This window comes from Mastigoproctus giganteus, chromosome 2, assembly GCF_048544385.1.
Source record: "Mastigoproctus giganteus isolate SK-2022 chromosome 2, ASM4854438v1, whole genome shotgun sequence".
NCBI classification, from domain to species: Eukaryota; Metazoa; Arthropoda; class Arachnida; order Uropygi; family Thelyphonidae; genus Mastigoproctus; species Mastigoproctus giganteus.
In genome coordinates, this window is record NC_143576.1 from 241,157,228 (window position 1) to 241,171,409 (window position 14,182).

Here is a 14,182-nt window from a genome sequence, read left to right on the forward strand (position 1 = left end):
CCTCGCCCAGGAGCGAGGTAGTAAAGTGCACATAGGAGCAGTCAAGGTCTTTAGGCTTAACGATTTTCCTTCCATAGACTGGCCATGTAAAGTTGCTTCCACAGAATAACCCCCCCCCCCCTCCAAACCACGAGCTTCGGAGGCCAGTGGAGAGTAATTTGGGGGACAGAATTCAAGGGCAATAAGGACAAAACCGCCAAGGTGGGGTGAGGCTCATTACGGAGCGAGGCAGCGCTCGTGTTGGGAGCATAACACCTGGTGTGCTAACAGGATCAGTCTCGATTTTGGGCTTAACGAACAATGGACCAAAATGGAGCTTGGATAAACACGTGATTGGTCTGCTGTTAGTCTGATTCCAGATAGCCAACCTGATACGAATGTATCCTATCTTATTAAAATATCATTATCGGTAATAACACCATCCTAAGCGAATTTAGTGTCATTAAAAAAGGGCCGGTCCTTTTTTTTTATTATTAATGGAGAGAAATTATCGGAAATAGTTTTAATTTAATTAGGCTGGTTTTTCAACAGATTTTGTTTTTGAATTCATGGGCGCCTTTCAGTAATTACTGTAGAATAAATTGGGCAAAGATGCTCCACCTTCTGTACTTCTTAAACTTTAAGATTTACGACTTTAAAATAACTTAAACAAAATACCTGAAGCTTCTGGATTGATCAACCATTTTGATTATTGAGGAAATCATCGGCCAAAGCTGCTACTATATGTAATATTACATCTACTCCCCAAACCAGAGGGTTATTTCCATGTAGACTTTTTTTTAAATTACATCCTGGAACTCGCATTTGCAAGGATTGAATCAAGGTACAAGCTTTACCGAAATCAACTCTATTGAACTAAATATTCATGCATCTTTGGTTCAGTTCCTTCTTGCTGAATTTCAAGAAGGAATAATAACCGGCCCATCAACCTCAGCAGTAGAATCGGCAAAGATTTCTCATCTCTTCTGTTGCCTCTATTATTCTCCCAGCTTCACTAATCACTCGAACCTCTGATTTCCTCTCTTTGAAGCCCGACTTGCTCCAGTCCAACTTTCCTAACAGTGAAGTAATCTTCCTTCTTGGTTTTAATGTCCACAACTCCAACTAGTTTCTCTTTTCTACTCACAGGGACTCAGCTGGTCGAAATGCTGGAGCCCAAGTACATGGTCAATGTTAGTACTCCTCTAGGCATTACAATATGGATGAAATTCCTTTTGGATCCTCAGTCAAAGATAAATCCGACTTGCTAGCATCGTACTTTTCTTCTAGCTCCTGCATCGATGATCATGGCAAATCACCACCTACCATAACTAATCCTCTCTACTCAACATCTATTGCGGTCTTCAAAAAGTAGTATGTTAGAAAAACTCTCTAGCAACCTTGAGGACCAAGAAAGCTCCAGACCTTGATGGAATTTGTCCACCTTCCTATATGGTGTTTTTCCTTCTTCTTGGAAATTTGATCATATTTAGTCGGTTCCTAAAAAGGTGAAAAATCGTGGCTAAAAGATGAATAAATTTTATTGATCAGAAAGTCACCAGCAATCATTTTACAAAAATGGGGCATCTTGGCCCAATTTTACCCAATTCTAAATCCTAAAAAGGAATTCACTTTTGCTTATGAAATATGGTTTCTGGTGGAAATAGGAAAACACGTTTTCCCTCTTTGAAGATCAATATTTTCAAAGTATATTTAGAATTAATAGATTGTAGGAGAAGAGAGTCAATGAACTCGACAAAGTAAACATCTCCTACGCTAATTTTTGACTCCCGTTTCCTCGTCCATCCACCCTCGCGAACTCCATGGAGATAATTTGCTGCAAATGAGAGTGGGATAGCAACAAATGTAAACGTCCGAGATTTATGAAGCGGAGGCAGGGCCTGTGGACGGATGGAAGTGTGACTTTGGAGGCACGTGCCTGCCCACCTACGTAGATGGGGGAGCCGGTGAATGATCGGTTATCGTTTTCTTAGGATGGTGTACAGAGAGCGCGGATACGGATGTAGGGACAGCACGACAGACAAAAATCATTACGATTGTGCGGAACAAAGGAGTCGCAAGGTAGAAGAGTTCCCTCTGGCGCCACGAAGGAGACGAGACGACCTTTGGGTGGAGGGGGAAAGAGGAACTCCTGATCGATCGCAAACATCACGGCTGAGATGACTCAGGGAGTAAGGGCCGGAAATTTTGGGGTTGCCCTCAGCGACAGCCGTAAGAGTGGCTGTTCTGCGCGCACAAAGTAGCGTTTATTAGATATTGAAATTAAGAGAGCGAACCTGGATTTTCTGCTGCCATGTCTGGAGAAGATGGGAGCTGAAAGCATTTCTTCTTTTGGCATTCTCAGTCAGCAGACACGAAAACCTCGCCTGCTCTTCTGACTCGAAAATTTACTTTATTCCGGTTGAAATGGACAAAGTTAAAAGGCCAATGAAAAGTACATCTAAACTGTTTCAGTATTAAATGGCGAAAAGAAACGCCCCGGGGACAAGGAGCCCAAAAAAAGCTGTTACGGGTGAAGCGTACTTCGCAGTGACCCCTCTCCTCCTTTTCCGTTAATCCTTCTCTTTCTTAAAGCGTTTGTTGACTTAAACGTTTGTGCCATTTCGAGCTACGAGTTTTCCAAAGGTGAGGAATTCTGGGATACTTTCCTTAACACACACACACGCTCTCTCTCTCTCTGTCTGTCTGTTTGTCTCTTAAAAATTCTCTCTTTCATTTGCTCGCTTTCATCTCTCTCCATCACTTCTCATCTTTCTTATTCGCGTGCTCTCTCTCTCTAGCACTTTTTCTTTCTTTCAACCCCTCTCTTTCTCTCTCTTCATCTTTCAGTCTAACGCTTTCATCTCTCTCTCTCTCTCTCTCTCTCTCTCTCCTCTTCTTTATTCGTTCCATCTTTCTTTCTCTCCTGTTTTTCTTTCATTCGTCTCACATTTTTTTCTCTCTCTCTCTCTCTCATTCTTTGTTTTTTATTCGTTTCATTTTTATTCCTTTCTTTCAGTTTTGCACTTTCATTTTCTTTTCATCTCTCTCTCTCTCTCTCTCTCTCTCTCTCTCTCGTTTCTAATTCGTTCAATTTTTCTTTCTTTCTTTCTTCCTTCCTTTCAGTCTAACGCTTTCGTTTTCTTTTCATCTATCTTTTTCTCTCTGTGTGTGTGTCTCTCTTTCATCTTCTTTATTCGTTCCATCTTTCTTTCTCTCCTGTTTTTCGTTCTTTCTTTCAGTCGTCTAACATTCATTTTCTTTTCACACTCTTTTTGTTTTTTTATTCGTTCCATTTTCTTCCTTTCTTTCAGTCGTACACTTTCGTTTTCTTTTCATCTCTCTGTCTCTCTTTCTTCATTCCGTTTTCCTTTCTTCCTTCCTTTCAGTCTAATGCTCTCATTTTCTTTTCATCTCTATCTGTCTCTCTTTCCTCTTCCTTATTCGTTCCCTCTTTCTTTCTCTCCTGTTTTTCTTCCTTCCTTTCATTCAGTCACATTTATTTTCGCTTTCTCTCTCTCTATTTTTTTATTCGTTTCATTTCTTTCTTCCTCTCTTTTAGTTTCACGCTTTCATTTTCTTTTCGTCTCTCCTCTCTCTCTCTCTCTCTCTCTTTACTCTTTTATTCGTTCCATTTCTTTCTTTCTTCCTGTATTTTTTTTCTTCTTTCCTTCTTTCTCGCCCACCTTTTTTCTTTCTTTCAGACACGCGCTCACTCTCCCTTTCTCTCTCTCTCTCTCTCTCTATTTCATTCGTTCCATCTTTTTCTTTTTTCTCCCTCTTATTTTTCTTTGTATATTTCTCTTTCCCTCTCCCTGTTTTTCTTTCTATCTGTCTTAGCTGTCATTTTCTCTCTCTCTCTCTCTCATTTTAAATCTTTCTTTCTATCTCTCACAAAGACAGATCGAAGCCATAAAATTAATTTAGCTGGAGGAACAGTATAAATGAATGAAGCTTTGAGCATGTGCCGGAAGGGGAGGACAGAGAGAGCTTATTAGACACTTTCCTATTCTTACTTTCAAACATTCAAATAAAAGAAAGAAAGAAAAAAAACTTCCGAAAGTGGAGCCGGAACAGCGCGAGTCGAAGCCGTCATACGCCGTATTCGTCGTGCCACACAGCGAGCCCTCTTGGGTCGTCGTGTATTGGCGTGACGGAGGGCGGCTGTTCCTCGGACGTAAGGATCTGTGCCACGCAGCAGCTTGTGGTGTCCTCGAGGGAAACTTGCGAGCTTCGAACCGGCGATAGACAAAATTGCTTTTTCGTTAATCTAATCGTCGATTTCATTTCGGGCGCCCAAGGAGGCACGGCCAGGGTTCAATGTTTCTTTATGGCAGCGGCACACTTCATTTCGGCCGTTATATTAAAATCCAGACTGTTGGTAAAAACGCCCCCAACGGTAAGCGCCTCTTCCTTTTTTGCCGTTATGACCAAACGAAATGTAGAAAATATCGCAAAGTAATGCATTTGGCAGCGGCAGAAGCCAAAACACTGACACGTGTCAATTTCACATTTATTCAAATATGAAATTGACACTGTAGACAATTTTGATTGTTGTAGACTGTGCAGACGAGGAAAGTAACACAACAATGGATGTTTAATGCATTGTACGACTGTACAGAGAATTATGATTGTTGTAGATGGCGCAGACGAGAAATGAGCACAACAATGGATGTTTAATGGATTGTACGACTGTAGTACAGAGATTTATGATTGTTTTAAATGGCGCAGATGAGAAATGTAACACAACAATGGATGTTTAATGCATTGTATGACTGTAGAGAGAATTATGATTGTTGTAGAGGCGCAGACGAGAAAAATAGCAAAATGGACGTTTAATGCATTGTACGACTGTAGCAGAGAAAATTATGATTGTTGTAGGGGCTCAGATGAGAAATGTAACACAACAATTAATGTTTAATGCATTGTTGGCTCAGAAGAACTTATACTCTGTTGATTTACATTATATAGTTTTACACGCTTTCTTTTCTTACTTAGCGTGACTCACGCATAGTTTCGGCACGACTTAAGAAAAAGAACGCGTTAAAGGATATCCTTTACCCCCTCTGATGGTGTTTACATAAATGTTCCGGTTTCTCCTCTTGTCATGCAAATACAGCAGGTACTACTTTACGCACAGTATTTACAAACGATAGTCTAGTCAAACGAGAAACTTTGATCCGTTTTAGGAGAGCATTTTTTCATTTGTGGAAACAAAGGATTTGGTCAGCAGATATATACACTAGTGCTCAAAAAGTTAAAGCGAAAGCGTTCCTATATTTTATTTGTATTTTAAAATGTATTCGCGTTTTTTGTTTCCGTTCCTTAACTTTTGAGCACCAGTGTATATAACGCAAGCGTACGGGTCACCGTACTGTCTGAATGAACTAATACGGTGGTAACACGAATATTTCATTTGAGAAAAGGCTAAAAAACCTAAAAATCGTCAAATCCGATAACTTTTTCAACATCGTGCACTTTTAAAGGGTTTAAAAGGCTGTCCGGAGGTGAACCGCTGCCTACTTTGGTGCCAACAGAAATACGCCAGTTACTTGTATTGATTGTTAAGAATTTACCAGGAGGTGGGGGTGAGGGGGGAAAGGTGTGCTTGCGTGTGTTTGTCCTGTTTGATCCAAAGTTGAAAATAACGGCTGGTGCTTCCTTCCGCGAACCTATTATTCTCTTTCTTTCTTTCTTTTTTTTTTTGCTCGCAATAAAGTGCTGTTTTAGAAGAAAGGGGGGGGGGTCTAAGAATGTAGGGGCTCTTTTTTTTTTTATCCCCGACAAAATGATTGATAATATGGCTTTTTTATATTCACTATTTTTTATTGTTTCCTTACAAGAGACAAAGTCTTTTAGAAATCGATAGGATATCTTTTTTTCTTTTTTTCTTTTTGGACATCGCATAAAGCGGCACGCTTAGCAAACAATACTTTAAGACTCCCTCTATAAATGGGCCCATAGCGGAAATATATTTTTCGAATCAGGAACGTAAAAAAAAATATAAAAAAAAAAAAAAAAAGCAGAACGCAAGATCCATTTAGAAAATGACATCGAGTCTAAACTGCACGCACGACGGGGTTCCTTTCCCCCTCCCCCCTCTCTAAAAGTTTCATTGCATCGTAAGACATTCATCCTCAGCACGGCTTCCTCTCTCTCTCCCGTATTAAGTGAACATCAGAAAATAGTTCAGTCTACCCCTATTTTATACGTCGGTGTATCTATCTATTTATACCATTGTTTCTCCTTCAGTCTCTTAAGGGCAATGCTCGTTTGCTTGTGGCTGTCACGTGATGTGGTCCCACAAGTGAGGACCTCAAATAGTTTTCCCTTTATGTGGAAGGATTCTGATATTTGCTCTTCGAATGCTTTGATGGGTAATAAATTGTTTGGCAAAGATTGAAAATATTTGCGCAGTATTTGGGGCGTAATATTTATGTCTTACAAGGAAACGCACAAAAATCTTTAAATATCACAAATCCTGTTAGCCAGTTTTTTTTTTTCCAAAATATAAAATTGGCAAAAGCTACCTCTGAGGAACTCGGGATCGAAAATTAGGCTGTATGAGCTCTCCAAGAAACTTGAGTTCAAGGTATTGGCTGTAAAACTCAAGAGCGAAATTTTGGCTGTAAGATTGAAAAACTGGCTGCAAAATACCTCCCAGACACCTAAGAGATTGAAAAAATTTTTCTGGAGGATAACTCAAAAAGCAGAGGATCAAAAATTGCTATAGGATCTCTCTAAGAAAATCAAGACTGAAATTTTGGCTATGGGATTACATCATGACATTGAAAACTGAAATTCTGGCAGTAAGATTGAAAAACTGGCTGAAAAATACCTCCCAGACAGAGAGAGAGATCGAAAAACTTTTTCTGCAAGATAACTTCCAAAAGCAGGGGATCAAAAATTGGCTACACGACCGCTTTAAAGAAAATCAAGATTGAAATTTTGGCTATAATATTGAAAAACTGGCTGCAAATGCAAAATACCTCCGAGATACACAAGAGATCGAAAACAATTTGCTGCAAGATAACTTCAAAAAACAGAGGATAAAAAATTGGTTACAGGATCTCCCTAAAGAAAATCAAGATTGAAATTTTGGCTGTGGAATATCTTCATGGAACTGAGGACTGAAATTTTGGCTATAAGATTGAAAAACTGGCTGCGAAATACCTCCCAGACAGAGAGATCGAAAAAATTTTGCTGCAAGATAACTTCAAAACAGAGGATCAAAAATTGGCTACAGCATCTCTCTAAAGAAAATCAAGATTGAAATTTTCGCTAAGGGATCTCGACAAGAAATTGAAGATTGAAATTTTAGTTACAAGTTAACTCCTTAAAAACGTAAAATGGAAATGCAACCAAATAACAAAATATCAAAAAGTTGGCTCCAAGTTGCTTCCAAGAAACTCAGGATAGAAAAAATAGCTACAAAAAGTCCTCAATATAACAAGATTGAAAAATTTGCTTCAAGATAATCCAAATAAACTCCAGACCAATATCGGCTACAGGATACTCATCAAGAAACAAAATTCAAAAAATTGGCTGCAAGTTATCCTAATAAAAAAAAATCGAAAACATTGCTGGAAAGATCGAAAATTTCGGCTGAAAGATAATTCCAATAAACACGTGATCAAAAATTGACTACAGGATCCTTCCAAGAACACAGTCCAATATTGATTGCAGATACCACTCAGAAATACAAAATCGAAAGCATTAGCCGAGGGATCAAAACAATTGGCTGTAATATATCGCCAAGAAACACAAAATCGAAAATAACTGGCTGCACATACCATTAAAAAAAAACACAAGATCAAAAAGTTGACTGTAAGATAATTCCTAGAAACAAAAGATCGAAAAAAGTGGCTTTAAAGAAACAACTCCAAGGAATCGAGGATCGAAAAATTGGATCTAAGATAACTCCAGGAAACAAAAGATAGAAACCTGATGTCTGCACAAGCATTTTCAAATATTTTACAGCTTCAGTTTCTCAGAGTAGTTTCCGTCTCCTGTACAATCCCATCTGAAACATATAGGAAGCATCTCATATCATCAACATTCTAGTTTTGTTTCTACTTACAACTTAGCATGGCCACTACTTTTTGAACAGCCCTCTTAATAGAAATATTTTAGTTTCAGTTCTTAAAAGTAATTTCCATCTCCTGTACCACAACTCCATCTGAAACACATAAAGCATCTGATATCATCAACATTCTAGTTCTGTTTCCACTTAGAACTGTATCGTTGCCGCTACTTTTTGAACAGCCCTATTAACAGAATGAATACGTAATTTTTTTCCAACATTTATAATTAACACTGCTAATTCTAAACAAGTTCATACCTTAGGGTTCTCGTTGTTTGTATTAGGGGATGGGGTGGAAAAATAGGTGTCTGGAGGACAGGTTTTGGGGGAATGGGAGAGAATTAAATGAAAACGGGGCAAACTTTATTCTCGTAATGTGTGCAAATGTTCTCAGAGATTTCAACGTTTGTGTGTACTTAAACAGATGCTAAGAAGAACCCCGAGTTCAGATGGAAAAGTTCCAAACGCCTTTCTATGCGAAGATTTAAGGGTAATGTTTTGGTAGTTGGGCAGAAGTGCTCGTAAAGTTGAGTTATTTATTCGTGGAAGAGATATGAGGAAGACAGTCTCTCTCGTGAGTAGTCTCGAAGAAGAAAGCAGCCTTTTGTGGCTGTTCCTTAGGAGAATAGAGAGGTAGCGAGTCATCCCAGCCTTGTCTATCATAACCCCTATTTGCTGTTGCCCGTGCTTCTAAGGAAGCGCTTTATTAACGCCACTAACTATTAACATCGCAGATAACACGGATCTAAAGTACGATCTCGCGTTGCACACGACTTTCTAGCATTTTGGACTCCCCTTCCTCATTCTTGTCCACTTCCTCTCTGGCAGAGTAAAATTACTTCGGTTTACGACTGCGACTTTGCGATAAACACTTTAGAATGGAGTTTAATTAAGAGTTCGTTGTATGCAATGTCCGTTATAAAAGGTTGCCATATAAACCTCTTTGTGCTTGTCTGTTCATCGACACTATGTGGTATAGTAATATCAGGCTCCGGAAATATCCGAGTTCGAAACCGAATAGACAAGATCTTTTCAACTAATACGATTATTACACTCACTGGCCAAAAAATTAGAAACCATTTGAGTATCTGGTACACTTTCCAACATATCCCAGACGTCTCAGCTGGATTCTGATCTGGAGAATTCGGCACCAGGATGGATGCTGGAATGTTCCACTCACTATTCAGACACATTTAGTAATCATTGTACCTCTTTGCTTCCGGTGCCCAATGCGTTTAAGTGGTTACCATGGTTACCAATTCGGTTCGCAATATTGGACAACGATAAAATAAAAAAGGAAAGAAAGAAATGTGTTGTGACTTACCAAACACGCTGACTTCCATGACGGCATGGATTGGCACGTTGGTGTTCAGACTCGGACTCAGGCGGATTTCTCCCGACGTTTCGTTCAGAATCAAGAGGTTGGCGTTATTTCCAGACACGAATCGGTGCCGCAGCTGATCCGTGACATCCGCGTCGAACGCCGGCACCCGTCCGATGGAGCCGACGGGAAAGTAATTCTTGTAGTTGTTGAACATGATCGTGAAATCCTTGAGCAGGGGGGCGTTGTCGTTGACGTCCGTAACCCAGATCTCGACGTCCACGTCATTGCGCAGCGGAGGCGAGGAAGCCCTGACGATGACGTTGTACCGTTTGATCACCGATTCGTAATCGAGCTCGACCCGGGTTGTTAGCTCGGCGGGTTCACCAGGCCTCGAAACCAACGCGAACGAATCTGCGTCCGGACCACCGACGATGCTGTACTGGATTTCGGCGTTCGGTCCTTCGTCCGGATCGTACGCTTTGATCTCGCCGACTGTCCACCCGATTGGGCTGTTTTCGGGCACGAGCAGTTTGATTTTATCGGATTCAAAGCGAGGCGGATTGTCATTGATGTCCTCGACGTAAATCGTGATCGACACCGAGGTCGACAGGGTCGGCGATCCGCGGTCTACAGCGTACGCCACCAGATTGTAAAGTGGAACCGATTCTCGATCCAACATCTTGCTGGTGCGGACGATTCCGGAGGTGGGGTCAACACTGAACGATCCTTCGCCATCTTCGCCTTCCGTGAACGTGTATCGGATCTGGCCGTTCAGACCCAGGTCTTTATCGGATGCCGACAGCTGAAGAACACTGGTTCCGATCAACGAATCTTCGCTCACCACGCTGGTGTAACTGGCGGGGTCAAAGGTCGGATGGTTGTCGTTCACGTCGGACACTTCGATTTCCACGTTGGTGGTGTCGGCGAGTGGCGGTGAACCGTTGTCTTGAGCGGTGACCACGATCGTGTAGCCAGCCATTGCCTCTCTGTCCAGGGATTTGGTGGTGACGACTGCTCCCGTCGTTGGGTCAATGCGGAATTCCGGTACGTCGTCCATGGAGTAAGTGATGAGGGCATTCTCGCCCACATCTCCGTCGGATGCCTCCACCACCAAGACCGTGGTTCCCACGGGGGAATCTTCGGGGACGCTAGCAGCGTAAGGGGTGCGTTCGAACATGGGGCGATGAGTGTTGGCATCGGTGACGTTGATGTAGATCGTGGCCGTATCGTACCTTCCACCCGAGTCGGTGGCTAAGACGGTCAGCACGAATCTCTTCTCCAGCTTGTAGTCGAGGGGTTGCGAGATGGAGATGAGCCCCTGGCGGTTCTGCGAGATGATGTTGAAGCGGGTCCGCACGTTGCCATTGGCGATCTGGTAGATTATGCGCGGGTCTTCGTCTTTATCTGTTGCCGTTACGCTCACCACGGGGGTTCCTGGAGGATCAATCTCCGAAATTGATGCTTCGTAGATCTTCGGTTCGAACGCGGGATCGTTATCGTTGACGTCTTGCACTCGGATGATGACACTGGCGGTGGCCGAACGAACTGGAATCCCGTGATCCGAAGCCACAACGGAGAATTCGTAAATCGCGCGCTCCTCACGGTCCAGTTCTCTGGTGGTGACGATCCATCCCGTCTCTTTGTTCACATCAACAGGCATGTTGGGGATGGTGGACTGCATCGAGTACGAAATCGCAGAGTTCTGGCCGTCGTCGGCGTCGTACGCCTGCACGCGAACAATGCTGTGACCCACGGGGACGTTCTCAATCACCGACTCCTGGAAGAGGGAGGTGTAGAACTTGGGGTTGTTGTCGTTCACGTCCTGGATGTTGACGAGGACCTGGGTGGTGTTGGACCGAGGCGGAGATCCCCCGTCCTGGGCTCGGACAACCAGACGATAGCTCCTGGCGGACTCGTAATCCAAGGGCGACACCACAGACAGGTCCCCCGACAAGCTGTCGATGACGAAGTGACCTTGAGTGTTGCCCCCAATGAGGCTGTACCTCACCGCCGAATTGATGCCCGCATCGACGTCCAGGGCTTTGACCTCGGCGATGATGGGGTTGCTCAACCAGTTGATGTCTTCGGGAACCTGCACGGTGTACGACTTCTCCGTGAACTGCGGATAATTGTCATTGTCGTCGAGGACCGTCACCTCTACGGTGCAAGTGGACGATTTCCGTTCCGTGACCGGTCCGAGATCTGTGGCCTGCACGAGCAGGGAGTAGAACCCCGTGGACTCTCGATCCAGAGACAGCCGTGTGGTGATGATCCCGCTCTTGGGGTCGATGCGGAAGGCATCATTTACCCCGCTCGGGTTCAGGATGCTGTATTCGATGTCGGCATTCGACCCTGCGTCCTGGTCAGTGGCCCTCACGGTCACCACCGTCGACCCCACCGCCACCGACTCTCTGACCGAGGTTTCGTAAGTGGCCTGCTCGAATGCCGGGGCGTGGTCGTTGTCGTCCTTCACGTTGATCTGGAGGGTGGTCGTTCCACTGCGGGGCGGTCTTCCGCTGTCCACGGCGGTCACTCGAAGGTAATGCACCTCCATGAACTCCCTGTCGAGGCTGGTCGTTGTGGTGACGGTGCCGGACACGGAGTCGATCGTGAACATGTTTTGACTCCGAGAATCGAGGACCGCGTGCAAGTTGTAAGTGATCTCGTCGTGATTCGGGTCAATCGCACTGACGGTGGTCACCACATACCCCCTCTCCTTCTCCTCGGGCACGCTCACCACGTACATCGCCCTGTCAAAATACGGAGCTCTGTTCCTCAATTCTCGTCGCCCCCGGCCGGCCTTCTTTTCCCACTGACCTTCGTCCTCTTCGTAATCGTCGACGGAAACCCCAGGCACGTGGAAGTGGAGCCGCAGCACGTGATCCAGCGATTCCTTGGAACAGTTGAGGTGAAAGGGCACGTTCACGAACCAACTGCCGGAGCGATCACAGAACGCCGTCTTGGCCACCAGATCACCCCCTTTCACCTCCACGGCGTATCGGGAGTCGGAAGGGGGGTCGAAGGAGATGTCGCAACCCCTCAGCTTGGCCGGGATCAGTCGGGCGACGTTCATGATCAGCTGACTCCTCGTGAAGCAAATCACTTCGCTGTTGGCATCGTCCGTCCATTTGGGCGACTTCGTCCCGTGTCTCTGGTCGCCCAGTGCTACGGACACGGTGGTGTCTCTATTCGCAACGGAGCTGAGGAAATTCGGGTGCGCGTGGCACGTGCGATGCCTGAAGTACACCGTAATCGGAAAGCTGATGAGTTCGGTGTCGGAGCCGCTCAGTCGAAAGCTGCGGGACTCGACGTGCATGTGGAAAGGGTTGGGGGCGAGGTGGGTGAGATAGGGTCCGGAACATCGCAGGGTTCTCCGCAGATAAACCACCCCTTCTTGGGGGGACACGTGGACTAGTCTGTGTACGTACCTGGGGGTTCGGGCCACGTCCAACTTGTAAGTTCGGCCCGAACCCAGACTGACGTTGAACACAACCGATCCGGGCCTGTTTTCGGCGTCGCTGAGGTGAACGACGTAGCCGTCGCCGAGTCCGAGGCAGGAGTACAGAAGAAGTAACAATCCCAGCGCGTGCAAGGACCGGTTGGCCCAAACGTTAGAGCGAAGCCACATCGCTGGATCGCTCACAGCTATCGTCTGGCATGCCGTAACCCTCCAGGACAAAGCCGACGCTGCCACCGATGTTGCGTTGCCGTCCTCGGGCTTGGCAGCGTCTGCACTATCATTGTTCACTGCTCCGTTGCCGTGGAAACTGAAGACAGAAGCACTTTTAACCCTCGGTGGCATTGGGACATCGTACACGGACACAAAAACCGAGAAAGGTTGCCGAAAACCTCGCCATCCTCGCGACACTGCACTACACTCAGGTAGATGACCCTACCTGGACACACGCACACCTGGCTGTTGAACAGACGCGCTCTGGCATTCTGGGAGCGTGCGTTTAACATGGCTGCCGGAGAGGTCGCCTCTGATTGGTCGACTGGTGCGACGAAATATCTTCGCTTGCGGCGATGTGTCGCCCCATGCGCCTTCTCAAACGACTACCGACAGGCCTCCGTTGTTGTTGGTTTTAAACGTTCGTGGAAAGTAAGAACAGCGAAAGAGCGGGGGAATCGCCACAAAAGCGTGAAGGAAAAAAAATTATTTTGAACACAACACCGGACATTCCCCACTGCCAGACCAAAGAGGGCGTATTCCCCCCCCACATGATGCGCTGCTTGGCTTCTTAATGGTTCATCTCGCTGGCGTGGTTTCCCTCCCCCTCCCCGCACATACACACGGAGAAAGCAGTTGTATCGTGAAACCAACGGCTAAATTGCACTCATTAATAGCGTTGCTAAGCAACGGTGGCACACCAAAGCTGAACTGCAAATCTTGACAATGACATCTTAGATACTTAAAAAGAAATCTGTATCTGGTCTTCAATAGTCTACCTATTTATTTATTTAAATCTTTATTCGTTTATTTCCTCTTATTAATTTATTATTTATTTCGTCATATATGAATTGGTTATTTGTATTTTTAATTTATTTTATTTATTCATTTAAATAAATAAATAAATAACAAATATTTCGAGTTTAGATGCTTCCCATTAATTATGATGTTTGTATTTATTTCTACACAGTTTGAGCACAATTAAATTTGTGAATCTCCCCCTAAGGATAAGACCACGTATATGTATTTACAATATAATCTCTAGAAATTACGATAAAAACTTTTCGAACTGTTTAACGGTGTCTTAATAAAAATCCAATGTTTTTCAGCACATTTCGATTGCTTT

The 14,182-nt window shown here is 44.3% G+C and overlaps 1 protein-coding gene across 4 annotated transcripts in view; it reads right to left on the minus strand.

Moving 5' to 3' along the window:
- LOC150090305 (protocadherin-like wing polarity protein stan) overlaps window positions 1-13,271 on the minus strand; it is a 426,116-nt gene extending 412,845 nt beyond the window's left edge. For all 4 annotated transcript variants that reach the window (XM_090389794.1, XM_090389793.1, XM_090389795.1 and 1 more), the window contains exon 1: window positions 9,387-13,271. In XM_090389794.1, the coding sequence (XP_090245920.1) occupies window positions 9,387-13,188 (3,802 nt within the window). In that variant the 5' untranslated portion in view covers window positions 13,189-13,271. The remainder of the gene's footprint in view (window positions 1-9,386) is intronic.
- Between the last annotated feature and the right edge of the window lie 911 nt (window positions 13,272-14,182).